General features: G+C 43.0%; 1 protein-coding gene across 1 annotated transcript in view; it reads right to left on the reverse strand.

Annotated features, from left to right (window-relative positions):
* Window positions 1-1,787: 1,787 nt before the first annotated feature.
* Window positions 1,788-16,943, reverse strand: part of tnfaip8l1 (tumor necrosis factor, alpha-induced protein 8-like 1) — a 17,141-nt gene continuing 1,985 nt past the window's right edge. The window contains exon 3 of the mRNA XM_072660875.1: window positions 1,788-6,947. Coding sequence (XP_072516976.1) covers window positions 6,382-6,942 — 561 coding nt within the window. The 5' untranslated portion in view covers window positions 6,943-6,947 and the 3' untranslated portion in view covers window positions 1,788-6,381. The remainder of the gene's footprint in view (window positions 6,948-16,943) is intronic.

Consider the following 16,943-nt stretch of genomic DNA (forward strand, 5'->3'; position numbering starts at 1 on the left):
TCCTCTCCTCATTACTCCACCTCCTCCACATCCTGTTACTCCCGTCCATCTCCTTAGTGCCCCATTAGTCCACCCCTCATTCTTCCACATTCTCTACACCCACTATTACTCCTCCCCTCTCCTCAGTGCCCCTTTACGCCACCCCATCAGCTCCACTCCTCATTACTCCACCTCCTCAACACCCTGTTACTCCCGTTCATCTCCTCAGTGCCCCTTTACTCCACCCCATCAGCTCCACTCCTCATTACTCCACCTCCTCCACACCCTGTTACTCCCGTCCATCTCCTTAGTGCCCCTTTACTCCACCCTCATCTACACCCTGTTACTCCCGTTCATCTCCTCAGTGCCCCTTTCCTCCACCCCATCAGCTCCACTCCTCATTACTCCACCTCCTCCACACCGTTTCTCCCATCCATCTCCTTAGTGCCCCTTTACTCCACCCTCATCTACACCCTGTTACTCCCGTTCATCTCCTCAGTGCCCCTTTACTCCACCCTCATCTACACCGTTACTCCCGTTCATCTCCTCAGTGCCCCTTTACTCCACCCCATCAGCTCCACTCCTCATTACTCCACACCGTTACTCCCGTCCATCTCCTTAGTGCCCCTGTACTCCACCCCTCATTCTTCCACATTCTCTACACCCACCATTACTCCTCCCCTCTCCTCAGTGCCCCTTTATGCCACCCCATCAGCTCCACTCCATCACTCCATCTCCTCAACACCCTGTTACTCCCGTTCATCTCCTCAGTGCCCCTTTACTCCACCCCTCATTCTTCCACATTCTCTACACCCACCATTACTCCTCCCCTCTCCTCAGTGCCCCTTTACGCCACCCCATCAGCTCCACTCCTCAACACCCTGTTCCTCCCGTCCATCTCCTCAGTGCCCCATTACATCACCCCCCCCATCTCCTCAGTGCCCCATTACATCACCCCTCTCTTTTTTGTAAGTAAATAATAAAAACCACAAACTGCTTTTAAAAAACTGCTGAAACACTGGAAGTGCTTTTCCAAAATGGAGAGAATTATTACAGGCGAGGGGGGTGGGGGGTGTGGGTGCAGAATAGAATACTGGGCAGCTGCAGGCAACAACGCCAACTAGCCAACACTGATAACAATTGAAACTTATGGGAGCTCAAAACAAAGAACTATTGGACAGTGAACCTACTTGACTACTCGAGACACCATTCCCCCTATTCGAGTCAGTGGAGCATCAACATGATTCTCAAACTGCTATTTAAGGTAAAATTGCTACATATCACTGCTTTAAATATAGCACAGACTGCATGGTGCATATAAGCAGATTCAGTTCTCCCCCAACACACATCTGACCATTCCTTTGACTAACCCTTTTCAATTCCGCATGTGTTTCAGGAACTGATCCGAAGGCAGTAGCAGCAGCAGCAGCTTCTCCTAATACATAAATAAGCAGGGTTAGGAAGGGCGAAAGAGCGCGGTCAGGACGAGCCTGACGCATGGACTAGAACCTGCTGCACTGCAACCCAAACAGAGACCAACAGCGTCTAGCTTTAAATAAATAAATAAATAAATAAATAAATAAATAACCAACTTGTACAAGGGTTTGGCTTGACCTGTGCACGCAAATGAAACAAAGGGAAAAGTAGTGAACACGTCACAGTCATAATGCTGTACCGCAGTTCAGGGATTACCAGGCCTTAATCCAGGCCATGCACAAACACACACACACACCCACCCACCAAACACACCCTTTAGTCACAGCCCATTACACATGACGTCAGGAAATGATATACAAACAACAGATCACTTAAAAACAAGGTTTCCTTTATATATATAATGTACCTATATACATCAAAAATCACAGCGAAGTGAAGGCGCACACCTTTGGACAACAATCATGGTTGAAACAGGATTCAATTCAATTCACAAGTCAAAAATGATCAAAACCTGAAATGTGGAAGACAAGACGATCCCTTTAAGCATCGGAGTTCTTTAATCCTGTTAAATTGGCCCTGTGTGTGTACGTACAGATAGGACTCGACCCTGAGAAGTGCCAGGCTGATTTGAGAGAGGGGCGCATCAGAGCAATCACTTCTGTTAAAGCTGTTCAGTTCTGAAGCTTCACTGTCGGGCCTGCTTGGCTGTCTGAACCTTTATTAGTGAGCTTCAGTGTCATAGCCAGCTGAACACTTTACATTTACACACACATAAAAAAAAAAGAAACAACACTAATAGTATGTAGTAAGTGCACACACACTGGAAAGTGTACTTGTGTTTACCTTTGGACGGTGAGTATTATTTGGTTACAGATATGCCATGCAGTGATAAAGCACTGAAAACAAACACTCACTCACTCTGCCTCGATGAATCAGTCAAGTGGGGTCAAGCTCATTTCTGTCCACATACAGAAACAAGTCTGCCAATGCGGATCTATGCAGAACCCAGGTGGTAAAAGAAATAGGTACGCAAGCATAGAAGTAGTGCATTTCTGAGAGGACCTCCCTCTCAACTTCAAGGATTGACTCATGCTCCGCCCACAAACATGCTCTCCATTCAATATACAATGATTTGGAGACCGTTCCGAAATACGATACTCATTTTGCAGGGCGTGGTTTTTGTTGGGTGTGCTGTGCTAATGTTTGCATGGTGGCAAGTTACACTGATGATTGGTTGTTCCACCCTATCTACAGGGCTTTTTGAACGATGCCATTGAACAGGCGTGGACAATCCCGGTCCTGGAGGGCTGGATTCCTGCAGTTTTTTTATTTTTATTTTTTGCTTGTCCTGCTCCAGCACACCCAATTTCATCTCCCCTGTTAATTGGCAGGTTTAGTAGATCGGCCAGAGCTAGGAAATTAGCAACCTGTGCTGGAGCCTGGGTCCCGTTGAAGAACCCTGGCCATAGAAGAACCATTTTTGTAACGGAGGTGTGTGTGAAGAACCTTGACAGAAGACAACGTAGAGGTTCTTCACTCACAGCTCTATGGAACCAAAAGTGGTTCTTCTACGGCATTGTTCAAAGAACCCTTTCTAACAACACTCCAAGGTGCTACAGTTAGCATTAAGCAATAGTCCACCTCAGTAGTGCAGCATTTTAAACTGGACGTGAATTCCTGATGTGGGAGATTAGGACTTGAATGGGATTTGCAACAGTTATGTAAAGCTTGTCCCACTTAGCAACAGTAACCATGAAAGAACACCTTTGCAGGTGAGCATGGACCAATCAGTTCATACACTGCATATTGTAATACTCGCGCCAATCAAAATAATAGAGTGCCCAAAAAGGTTTTTTTAAGTGATGCCATAGAACGACGGTTCCCAATTCTGGTTCTGGAGGAGCCCCTGTCCTTCACCTGTTTGTGGTTTCCTGCTCCAACACACTGGGAGAGGGGCAAACACTAAAAAGGTGCAGGGCAAGGGATGGGAAACACGGACCTAGAAGAACCACATTTGAGGGCGTGTGAAGAACCTTTTGAAAAGGTTTGAAGAGATCAGGTACTTCTAGACCAGGGGTGGCAACAGGGGCCAGAGTCCAGGACTGATTTTCCCTGACCTAAAAGGTTCTTCCTAGACTCTTTTTCATTATGTAGCTTTACTAAACTTTAAAGTTCTTCTCTCTCAAACATCTCAGGTTCTCAGGGTGCCCTGGATGGTCCATACTTGATCCAAACTCATTGCAAAATACCTTGGGATAGAGTGGTCAATGACTAGTTTGAGAACGACTGCTCTAAAGAAACATCCTCCGACAGTTCAGGAACCTGAAATGTGGCTTCAGTGGCATCAGAAAGAGAACACTTTTCTGCACCTTCATTTATTTAAGAGGACACCAGAAGATGTGCTGACTCCACTTTAGGGACATGCTACAGTGCACAGTGCAGATCAAGCTGGACAGAAAGCAGCTTAACCCAGTAGCAGCACTCCTACTGTGCTTCTATCTGAATTCAGGCCCAGCTGTGAAAAATAAAAGCCAAAGATTTCCTGTGTTTCCTCTCTTTGGCAGAGCTGCTTTACAGTATGCGTGTGAATGACAGAATCAGGTACTGCAGCAGATATTGAAAGAAAAAAGGGGGAAAAATAAAATAAAAATAGGACAGCGCTCAAGGGTGGTTTAAAAAAAAAAAAAAGAAAAAAGGCTCAGTGATAACTAAAACATTTAAAAAACAGCAAATAATTACGAACTAAAACAAAAAAAAAACACAGTGAAAATGCTCATATTCTCATATTTCCTTCATTCCCAATGAGGAACTGCATCACAACTGAAACCGACGGGTCACAAGAAGGTCATATTAGCGCGAAACGTCATAAAACCATTGAGTAGAGCTGCACAGATATGGATGCGATGCAGTAATATTGACTTGTGATTAGACATTAGGCTTATCGGGATTGGTCTGATATCTGCTGAAAATGCTGGGTGTTAGCAAAGTTAAGGGGGAGCTTCTTCCTGTAGGTTTTGTAGAGTTGTTCAAGTACTTGAGTATGGAGCATGACTGCCTATTTTTTGTAGCTCATCTTAAGAGAGTTTAGAGCTTCAATTAAACCAACAAATTCATTTTAAAGCTTTTAGTGGGCAAAAAAATAAAATATATATATTATTGACCAATACTGAAGATTTCAATATTAAAAAAACAACAGAGTGGTATCTAGCAATCTCTACTTCTTCGATATATTAAAAACATACTGATAGACCGTAAAATGTGACATAGCTAAAGAGCAGCCTGCATTAATTTGCCCAGAATGGATTGTGTTTGGTAAATCACTCAGATGCAATACACTTTAGTCTGAAGGTGACGTTCACAGCGCAAAGAGTTAGTGATTTGTTAGAGGCTCATATGCATATAGCAGCCTCCTGCAAGAACAGTGTTGGAAAGGGCAATACTATGATAAATACTCAACAATATAGCCACACAAAAACCCTTGTATCTCCAAAAACCTTCCTAGCTTCCAAAGGAAGTAAACGTAAAACAATATATATATTCCTAATCAATTTGGAGCATTTCTATTGGTCCACTCATCGTGAAATATTTGAAAATGTAAAACTGCCAGATTCAGATCATGTCAGTTCCAAAAATGGTCCTCAGGGTCCCCTACACTCTGAATCAATCGGTGCCGTAGAAGAACCACTGCTGGTTCCATAAGGAAACGATGTTTGTAATAGAAGAGAGATCTGTGAGTGAAGAACCTTTTTTAATCAAATGAAGGTTCTTTAGACCTCAAACAGATTCTTCACACTCACACATCTCTAACAAATCTGGTTCCTCATGGAACCAAAAGTGGTTCTTCTAGGTCACTGCTGTGCAAACCATTTGAAGCACCTTTTATTTGTAAGAGTGTAGATGGCCGAGACTTGAGGCCAGTATGAGAACCACTACTCTAAATAACCATCCATTGAAGGACCTCAAAAGAAGTTCTATGGGTTCTATAGCGCTCACAAGCACAAGAGCGCTCACTCTACTTTAGGGATGCGCTACAAACCGGACAGAAAGCAGTTTGACCAGAGAGCAGCACTCCTACTGCGCTTCTACCAGAATTCAGGCCCAGCTGTCCATTTATCATGACGTTTTGACACGATGTAAAGAACAACTGTCAGATTCTGATTAGGTCAAAAATTGAAAAATAGCAACACCAAAAAAAATATGGAGGTACAAGGTTTTTGCGTGACAGCGATGATATATGGTGCAGCCCTACAGTGGCTAAAAAGCACAGGCCTAGCTGCTACGTGACTGCTTTCAGACATCCAAGCTCCATAAAAACACCACTGAGGTTCAGAGGGGATCCTCCTCTGTCCCCGGCTGACTCATGGGCATTAAAACGAAGCATTTGCAGAGAGAGATTGTCTACATTGGTCCTCTGATCACAAGTTACGGTCATTCCAGGCTGGTGTGACCTTGTAATCAAAATATGAACGGGGACAATGTAAACCTTAATCCTATGTACGAGATGAAGCGCAAAAACCTGTCCTTCATTAACGTTAAAATCACGATAGTGCATGAAATACTTGATTATAGGATTCCTCTTATAGCGTCCCTGCATCGAGAAACATGGGAAAGCACGTCCATCTGCTCCTTCAGCATTTCCTTTGATAGCTGGAACAATCAGCACCCCTGAATAATCCAGCCTCATACGAGCGAGTGTTTAAAACATGAGTCATGCTGCTCTTCCTTGACAGCATGAGGGTGTTGTATCGCCATGGAAAGACCACGGGGCAGCTGCTCAACGTTTATGTTAGGGCCCTCCTACGAGAAGAGTAATGGGTCAGAAACTGCCTTTGGTGGACTGCAGGCTGGCTGTGCTGTGGTTGAACAAATACAACAGAAATATTGGAGAAAAAAAAAAGTCCACATACAAAGTTAAAAACAACAAAAATACATACAATGCAAGAGCTCAAGAAGACCAAAACATGGTCAAAGGTTGCCTTCATCCAGCATCTTGTTGACCCCGTCACAAATTCTCTGCAGGTGGGCTCGATAGACCTCGGAGGGGCTGTAGAGCGCCGCCAAGAAGTCACAATCGGAGAAGTGGTTGAAGACGTGGTTGACGCGCGCATGGGACTTGGCCGTCAGGTGGCGATTAATGGCCTGGTGCAGAAGCTCCCTGCAGTCGTTGAGCAGGCCGCTCATGACCCTCCGGTCGAAGGTGAAGTCGATCTGGTGGAAGCTCACTGCCGTCATGGCCAGGGTGTGGACCTTCTTCCGAAAACGCTCCACCAGCAACAGCTCTTCGTTGCTGAACTGGCCGTTGCGGTAGAGGACGCCCAGCTTGACCACCATCTTGATGAGGTTCTTGATTATCTTCTGAGCCTCCTTGCGGTTGCGGGTGTACTCCTTGGTCACGCGGTATAGCTCGTCCAGGACTTCGCTGCTGGTGTCGTCGATGAAGAGGTTGGCCACCGTCTTGGTCGCCATCTTGCTCATGAGCTTCTTCTGGGCCTGCAGGGCCAGGTTCTTCGTGCTGAAGGAGTCCATGTTGTCTGGGGGGGGGGAGAAGAAAAACGAAAAGGATTCAGAACAAAGAATCGATCTACATATATCAGACAGCAAGTGAACAGCAGTTCTTGAGGGTGACTGAGGTATTGAAACAAGAAAAATGGGCGAGTGTTTTTTTCTGTGAAGCTGTGAAGTTCTAGACGACTGGATCAGAACATCTCCAAAACATCATGCAGGTCTTGTGGGGCGTCCAAAGAGGGACAACCTGTGAACCTGTGACAGGGTCACGGGCTTATTAATGCAATCCTTGGAGGCCCCACTTCACAACTTGCAGGACTTCTTACAGTATCTGCTGCTAAAGCCTTGGTGTCACACCACACCACAGGACACAGGGGTCTTCAGGAGGAGTCCATGCCTCAATGGTTTAGGATCCAAAAGTGCTTCTGTAGCAGAAGAACACTGATGCATACACGGTTAAAAGAACAAGACCAGTGAGGAACCTATGGAGGTGCTTTAAGGAACCTCCAAGAAAAAGGCTCTAAGAAGAACCTATTCTTGCAGAAGAAAGCCTTTGCAAAGTGCTAAAATCTGGAAGTTCCTCATAGATCCAATCCAAATATAGTAGCCCTTAGAGCCTCTAGGAACCTTAATTCAAAGGAGTTCTGCGAAGAACCAGATTTTGTAAGGAGGAACCATCTTCTCTACTCGTGTAGCTTGTGCGACTCCCCAGTAATACAGTATACAGCAGTAATGGTTTAAGATGGTATAACGGTACCGGGATACACTAGCTCTGGGCCAATTAATGATTCTTTGTAGAACAGTTTGTCCGACGCCAGAACCGTTTAAGAACTGTAATTTATTAAATGAATAAATAAAAAGTGAAAATAATAATAATAATAATAAAGAAATAATAATAATAATAATAATAATAAATGAAATAATAAAATAAACATAGAATAAATGAAAAGATTTTTTCTGTAGAGGAAAAAAATATATTAAAAACAACCTGCAGCCAGATGGAAGGAAAATAAGGGAGGTTTCACACATTCCCAAACAATACTCATGCATCCAAAAGAGTTCAGCAGATGTTTATCTGGACTTCCCTGTATGGAAGCACGAGGAAACATGAGTACACATCTCTTCCAGCAAACACATGCTCGGGGACACGACAACCAATGACAAAACCAGGACATCAGCGTGCTGAAAAGAAACCTAATCACAGAATCACAGAGCTCGCAGAGGACCGGGACTGTTTTCATGAGTCATGTTGCGGGTTTGAGGCCACGAGAAGAACTTGACAAAAGGTGTGCAATTTCTCACCAGTGCAAAAAAAGTGAATTATAGAGTTCCAGTTTCGGACTGACTGCTGAAAGCAGAACCTGACAGGAGTAATGGGTTAGGATCATTAAGAGCAGTGCTGTGGTCTTGCCCTGCAGGACCACCAGCGAAACAGAAGACTCTGGAGTAAGGATTTCAACTCGCCCAACAGCTTTCCTTTCCTGTCTTTTATTAAAACCGGAGTGAAACAATCAAAACTCGACACCTGGATGCAGCCAATCAGTGGCCAGGGCTTATGTGATGGTACTGGCTGCTGCTGCTACAACCACTACTGCTGCTGCTGCTACTGCTGCTGCTTTTTGCTTTGCAAAAACCTGGCAACAATATATGCATTAAGGGGTTCAGAATCAATATATGGTAAATCTGTAGGCAAGGAAATGTATTGCAATTACAAAAAATAATAAAATTATATATAACACCGCATAATAGCATTTTATAGGGAGGGGAAAAAACACCCCCACACAGCATCATCTGCATAAAATCTGTGAAAAACAAAAGTTTCATCCAATCAGAACAGCGGGATCTAAAGACGATGTACAACACTGCTATCTAGTGGTCAGAGTTTAAAACGACACAAAATGAACCCCTGTCTGCCACCAGTCCTACCATTAAACTATAAATTCAATAGATACTGGGTTTGATAATTAATACAATTCTGGAAAACATAATATTGACACTTTGATGTATCAATATTTTCTTGCACCCCTAACTACTACCAATTCTAGTTTTATTTCATTTATTACCATTTGAACACAACATCTGCTCTTCACACTTGCCCTCTTCTTAGCAGAAAAATTTGGCACCTGGATGCAGCCAATCAAATCTCTTCTCATTAATGTTCATTAAAGTTAAGAATGTGTATGGCTTCACCTGTAAACATCCTATTTTAGAGATTTTCCCACTCTGCACCCAGGCTTACCCATGCTTCCTTCAGGATAAATGAAGTACTTGCCTATCCAATTCTACATAACTGGGTTTTCCCCCCCTGGAGAGCCTGTAAATTGTAGTGGTTTTGCTTTTGCTTAATTAGAGGGGGTGGTATATCGTCCATAAGACAAACACCACTTATAAAAATCCACGTAGATTATACTTACAACTCTAAAGAACCAAGTGGTAGCACATTAAATGTGTAATTGAACCAAATCCTGACCACCTTCTGAAGCCTTAAAGATCCATGAAAATTGTTTACATTTTTCTTGCCAATAAATGTGAAAAAATTAAATTCAATATGTATAAGCCTAACAATTCTAAAAGTAGTTCACATCTTTAAGGCAGATCAGGACAGCACTGGTTTGGCTGTAGATCTTTAGGCCCCCAGCCAAAACCTCCACCAGCAGCTCACTCGACGGCATTCAATAAAGCACTGATGAGATATTAGTAATAAATAATACTGGGCTTGAGGAGAGGTTCAGGGAGCTTCTTTGGATTATTATTACATTAATATAAAAATCTCACTGTCCCTACTTTCCCCAGGTACCTCAACCTATTGCACAGTACTGCACATACTGTTACACCCAGAGCGTGTGTGTGTGTGCGCAAGAGAGAGAGTGTGTGTGTGTGAGAGAGAGGTGTCAGTCTTATTTTAGAAGTTTTTCCTCTCTCTCTCCCTCACTGCTCACACTCCTCTTCAGGACTTGGACTCCGCAGCCCTGTGCAGGAGCGCAGCGTTGGGGAGGTGAAGGACTGACACAGATCTGCCCGGACTCGTGACATCATGCCATTCATCAGAAAGTCCCCGTCTCAGAGTTCCCACAATTCTTTGCACAACAAAGCTGCAAAGATTTAAAATCTATTTCACTCCGAAAAAAAAAAAAAAAAAAAAAAAAAAAAAAAAAAAAAGCAGCCAACTTTAGCTCAGACTGGAGTTTTGACTTGTTTGTGCTGCTAGAAAACAAACTGCAGCACGTAACGACCTTTAACACCCCACCATCCAGCTCCGAATCACAGGCCCAGTCACAATCGGTTATTATGATAATTAATAACCAACCAGGGTTTACGGCTCAAAAATAGCCCAGGTTGTTTTTGTTTATTTATTTATATATATATATATATATATATATATATATATATATATATATATATATATATATATATATATATATATATATATATATAAAAACACTGCACTGATTACACTGGCTGACTTTGGATGGAAACGTGTAGTTGGTCATATGATTAAAATTGATCATATGATTAATCACAGGGCAGGAGAACTAATAAAATGGAATAGGAATTATTTTTTTTCTCCCTTATAAAATCTCAGTTTCAGTCTCAGAGTAGTTTTGAGAACTTTAGCCTCAAACACAGAAGCTTTAATAGAGAAAATGCATCAACGACTTTTTAGATGGATGATCAGTCATTGGGCTGGATTAGGCCAGCTAAGAAAGGAGCAGAGGGGAGAGAGAGTGAGAGAGCGAGATGAGATTTAATCCATATTTCAGCAAAGACATAAATAAATAAATAAATAAAAAAACTAAAACAAAACCCAAGCGTAATTAACCATCTGAGCTCACAGTAGCAACGCTGTGTTTACCGCTAATACGTCACTAGAATAAACTAGAGACCTACGGGAGGAAGCTAGGGCCAAACTTGATTAGATGATTGACCTGCATAAAAAAAATAAATAAAAAAAAAAAAGTTTAGGATTTAGGTTAAAGTTTACAAATTAAGTGTGTGGGTTACCATTGACAGCATTAATATATAATACAAAAAAAAACACAACCAAACATTTAATATAATTTTAGACTATTTCTATTGGTCCAATATAAGATATAAATAGTATTTACAATAATAATAATAAAAAATGGAGACAACAATCAATTCATCTCTTCCAAAAACGGTCAAGTATTTTTGACAGCCCTAATATGTACTACTGCACGGAACCACATGGATACAATAAAGGCCATTAAACTGCAAGCCTGCATTTATTCATTCTTCTTAAATCAACATACACACACACACACACACACACACACACACACACACACACACTTTGGCAACAGCAGTCTTCCCCACGGTTCTGTGCGGCATGACTCAGGACTGGAGGAAAGTTCCCACATGTTGTCAGGATTTCTACACCTTTAAGAAAAGCTCTTACGACACTCAAGTCCCCACATGGAGCTCTTCGCCTTCAAACCCAACTAAAGCTGCAGGAGGACCAGCACTCACAGCACAAGAGCTCCTTCTTTCCCCAAACATTGTCTTCTGAAATGAGTCATTTGCATTCCTTTGAAAGTGCACGTCTGATGCCCCCCCCCTCCCCTCCCCTCCATCACAAAATCTAGAGACAGAAGCGCCGCTGCACGAGCTGATATGAGATAGATGGATCTATCCTTCAGGTTTTTTTTTTTCTTTAGAGGATCACACCCCCTCCTGCTCTGCCCAGCCCAAATGAACGTCTCTCGACATCAAAAGAGAAATCCTTTGAGGAAAGGCACGAGGTGCGGCGAGCAGATACGAGGTCACGCTCCTCTCCGAGAACACAGAGAAGTGGGGAAGGAGCAGTACCTTTTCTTTTTTTTTTTTGCAGAACACGAGGGAAACTTTGGTGATGCTTTCTGGGCTCAACACACACACACACACACACACACACACACACACACACACACACACACACACACACACACACACACACACACACACACACACACACACACACACACACACACACACACACACACACACACACACACACACCCTGCTGGGAGTAAAATGCCACCAAATGACTCGTCTTGCTAATGTATCCAAGAACACCACTCTCTGAGGTAATGAGTTCCTGGCAACGTTTGTAGCTTTAAGATAAAACTGGAGATCAAAAGCTAACGCTGCAAATAATCTCACCAGGCCCTGAATGCATCTTGAAGGGAAATTAATGCGCCTTTTAGGACACATTCAAATAAATAAATAAATAAATATACAAAAATTAAATAAATAAAAAATCAAGAGTTTTTGCTTACAAACGCTGCCTCAGCCTCGCATTGCCAAGTGTGGTCCAGGAAAACGGTTCTGAACTTTGTCCAAGGAAATACTGGGCAGCAACCAACCTTCAAGCACCGTCATTAGTGGTGAGTTTTACATGAGTGTGAATGAAAACAAGTCGACAGGAACGGGAGCAGCTGGACTATAGGACTAGCTGTTATAGGCCAAACCAGCAAAAATCCATCACAATAAAAGCAGTGTGAAAATACCAATATCTACACAATGCTTGGATAAAATGCCATATTGCTACCATACAGCTGCACACGGGGCCGGCAAGGTGCCCTGTACCAAAAAACATAAAAAATTAAAACTCAAATTCAATAAAATACTGCAGCCGTTTGTAGTTTTTTATTATAATCAGCAGAAAAGTCGTGTTACTTTAGCTGTAACAAATATTTTTGTATTTAATTCAATTCAGTTAGACCCAGCTAAACCCAGACCCGGCTTAAAGCTCAAATTCTCCACACAATTACGTGAATTCAATGATTAAGATGTAGCCACAGACCCTGTTTACACCTGCTCACTTCACATCGCAGGTGTAAACGCCCCCAAGACTTATTTACACTGCATACAAATCCAATCAAACCAGGTCAGGAGGAGTGTGGGATGCATTTGAGCCTCGTTATAGCAGTGTAAACACATCCGCCTCGCCAAAACGCATCTGACAACCAAAACCCCTCCCAGTACAACAAACACCAGTAAGAACTGCCGTGCAATAAGCACAACAAATTTGCATATTCCATCCAACGCAGGAATTTTAGGGGATGTTTCCAAAATAATAACCAGTAATAATTGCAGTGCAATGAACGGATTTGCATATTCCGTCCCACACAGTGATCGGATTTCGGTCTGACTAACTGGAGACGCATTTGGCTACCAAGCATAAGACCCTGTTTACACCTGGTAACTTCATGTGGCTGGATCTGGATCTTCATCTGAATTGTGTCCCAATACGAATGAATCTAATTATTCCGTCCCACGCAGCGATCAGATTTCAGTCTGACTAACCGGAGACACGCCTGACAACCAAGTGTAAATGCATGCGGCTAAAATCGTAGTGGGACACAATCCAGATACTAGCCCCATGAAGTTACCAGGTGTAAACAGGGTCTTATGCTTGGTAGCCAAATGCGTCTCCAGTTAGTCAGACTGAAATCCGATCACTGTGTGGGACGGAATATTCAGATTCGTTCACTGCACTGCATTTATTACTGGTGTTTTGGTTGCACTGGGAGGGGCTTTGGTGTGAAATGCTTTGCTCTAGCAAAACTATCAGAGTCAGAATTGGTCACAGTGGTGGTGAACAGAACCAGATGTCTCCAAGAAGAGCTTAATGCCTCTAAAAGCTCGCTCTCAGAAAGTTATTGCACCGAATACCAAAGTTCTTTTGGGTCTACGATGCATTTTTAAAGAATTCATTCCTGGTGGAGGGATACATGCAGGGTGTTGAGGCAAAAATAGTCCCCAAAGCAAACTTATTTATTCAAATTTGACAATTTTGCCATCAACAACATATCATATAAAACTCAGAAGACACGCATAGCTTCACTGGTAGGTTTGGATAATGAACATAAAGCCTATATATGTGTGTGTGGAAGCCATCAACACCACTGTAGAGAAATCAGTCAGAGTTGGTGAGCTTCTCTACAATGAACCATTTCACACCAAACCCAACTCTGAGTGAATGTTTACATCTCAGCCAGAAAATGACTGACTGAAGCAATTTTCCAATTCCCACAGGCTTAATCAGTGTCCAGGAAACCAGTTCTGGCTGTTCAGACCCTGACTGAATGTGTATTTGCTTTGCTGTACTACAGTTCGGGATCAAGCATTGTGATTCTACACTTGGTATCAGTGTCAACATCATAATTTCATAAGTCTGGTATATTGGTATCAACACTGATGTGGTTGAAGTATAAATATTTATGTTCCTTGGACCAAGAAACATCTGTAATTTGTCTGAATGTTCATAACACATAATAAACATATGAGAAATTTGGATAAAGGCTCACTTGCATATTGCAGAAAGAGATAGTCTGCTGATAGAGATTCACAAACATATATAAAATGTACAAACTGGGCCCAAATCTACCCATTATCATCTGTAGGGCTGATATTGATGTTCTCACAGTATCTAAACATACGTTTTAGAGTCTTCCAGAGCTTCCAAGCTCATTTTCCCAAGCCCCTAGCTGACAATACAGATAGGATCCCAATTTCAATGCCAATCTCAATAACAACTAACCAACAGCTAACCTCCATACCTGCCTCAAAGTGAGCCATTGTAAACTAGACTCAACACTGGCCACAGAGTAAACCGAGCCCAAAGAGAGGCCAAGGTTTTCCATTACCTAACATCAACCGAAACTCACCTTCCTGGAGGTGTAAAAGAGCATCCTCCATGTTTGGGAGCTTCAGTAACAAGAGACGGCTTGGATTGAGGCAGGGTGGAGAAGATCACGGACCTCGGCCCAGGAACCCTAGGAACTTTCCAACCACCATGCACGGCTCTGTTGGCCTACCTTGATTGGCTCAGGTGCGAAAGAGCATGACTAAGTGGAGCCACCTGGAAGCTCCACCCACTTGCTCTTCAAGCCTGGCCCACTCCCCCTGCACATTGTAGAGGATACAGACCAGGAGGATAAAAGGAGGGTTGCTTTTTTTTTTTTTTTTTTTGCGCTGTACAGTCTATCTCCCCAAAAAAGAAACGACGGTAAGCATATGCTATGTTTAACTTTGAGCTTTCAAGCGTGAACCTGAAACCAGTAAGGGATTCGCTCCTTGCAACGGCAACAGCAGCATCCCTTTCATGTGCCATGCAAGTTCTCAATTCTCTACCTCCATCAGGTCCGCTTATGTAACACAAGGACTTCTGAAGCCCAACTTCAGTCTGAGTGGCACGGCTGTGTGTTCAGCCATCACTGTCTCATCCCATGTGCGTCATGCTCAGCGGAGAGGGCTACAGTCTCTTTTTCTGAGAAGATATAGAAGCTTTTTTTTTCTTTCCTTCTCAGGCCCCAAAGATCTACTAAAGCCCGTGGTGCAATTAATTATTCACAAGTGCCACAACACGGCCCACAGATGAATAATGCATGAAGCAATTTGAAAAATTATAAAGGCTTAAGTAGGAAGGAGCGTCGTTAGCCGAAGGTGACTGCGACCAAAGGCTGCACAACAATGAGGAAATCAGCCCTCAAAGTTGCGGTCAATCAAAGCGAGGTGTGGGTTTTGATTAATGCGTTGTCTGTGGAGGAACGTGGAGGAGAACAGCTCAGGCTCAGGCTGAACATTATGAAGGAGAACACAGCTGAGAGCATTTCCTGTACTTTCCGCTGTTGCACAAAAGTATCTCTTGTGAGCACGACTCTGTTTGTTTGTGCAAGCCAGCGCTCCAGAAGCTCTCGCGTGTTCTCAGAGAGGACAAGCATGTTCTCCACTCAGTCACTTCGCTCGCTATACAGCTCCTGTGACATGAAGTGAAGCCTTCTCTCGGGGCGTCCGAGTTGTGAATGGCAAGTAGAATGGGCTTTTCATAAGGATTGACTAAGGAGGACCTCTGGGCCATTCTCTTCAACTCATGATCATGCGACTGAAGATCATGTAGAAACAGTGTGGTGGTGAGCAGCACGTAACGCACCCTTCCCTAGATACAACCAACCAACTAGGTACTGTCAATGGCCAAAACTAGGCATCAGAGTAAAGAGATTAGGGCTTAGAGTGGACGGGGCTTGTGTTATGGACACCACCACAACCTTTTTGTCTTGAATTTATCCAACGAGAATCTTTTTATGTTGATAAATTGCACTTTGCAGTTCCAAACCTGGCTAGTGCGCCCCCTACTGGTGGGAAATTCAGTTCTGCTGCGCCTGTAACACTGCGCCTCAGTCGATGATGGCATGGAGAGGCTCTCTTTATGTATGAAAATTAAGATGGCCATTTCAAACGATGACCCCATCACCGCCAACGTTTTTGAAGCGGTAATCTGACCTGCGGTTTCAAGACTTTTGGTCTCTTTCCATTCACAGAGATGGAAGCCTGGTCTCGTATGACTGGAAATAACTACCCGGCAGGGTTGCAAAGATGGCCAGCAAGCGAACAGACTTGCCTATCTCCATTTTTGCAGTTTTTCATATCAATGTTATGATAAATGGACCAATAGAAATGCTCCAGAATGACGTTTCCCAAAATCTCCAAAATCTTTTTACATTGACGTCCATTGAAAGTTATAAAGGCTTTTTTTTTTAATAGCCTTTATAATTGTAATGATTCCCATGATAAACCAAGTCACATTCAGGGGAATCTGTGAAAATTCAACTTTTAAAAAATGTTCTAGATAAGAGTCAGGGAGCAGGGAGCAGGGATGAAGGGATGTGGTTAACTGAAACAAGGGAACTTGTACACGCACGTCATGGAACAGCACGTTATCAACCAACAACACAGCATGTCAACAAATCCTCACAGCAATGCAGTGCATGTCAACAGCAGATAATGATGGCTGGGAATTATGTACAGTATGGTGCCCACACACTACAGGCTATTTGCACTCTATGGACAAAAGTATAGGGACACCTGCTCATTAATTATTTTTTCTTCTGAAATTAAGGGTATTTAAAAAGCGTATCCTGCTTTTGTTGGATTACATTCACAGCATTGCTGAGGATTTGATTGAATTCAGTGACAAGAGCGTTAGGAGGTCCTCACCCCACCTCATCCAAAATATACTG

The sequence above is a fragment of the Salminus brasiliensis genome, chromosome 17 (assembly GCF_030463535.1).
Source record: "Salminus brasiliensis chromosome 17, fSalBra1.hap2, whole genome shotgun sequence".
In the NCBI taxonomy this organism is placed as follows: domain Eukaryota; kingdom Metazoa; phylum Chordata; class Actinopteri; order Characiformes; family Bryconidae; genus Salminus; species Salminus brasiliensis.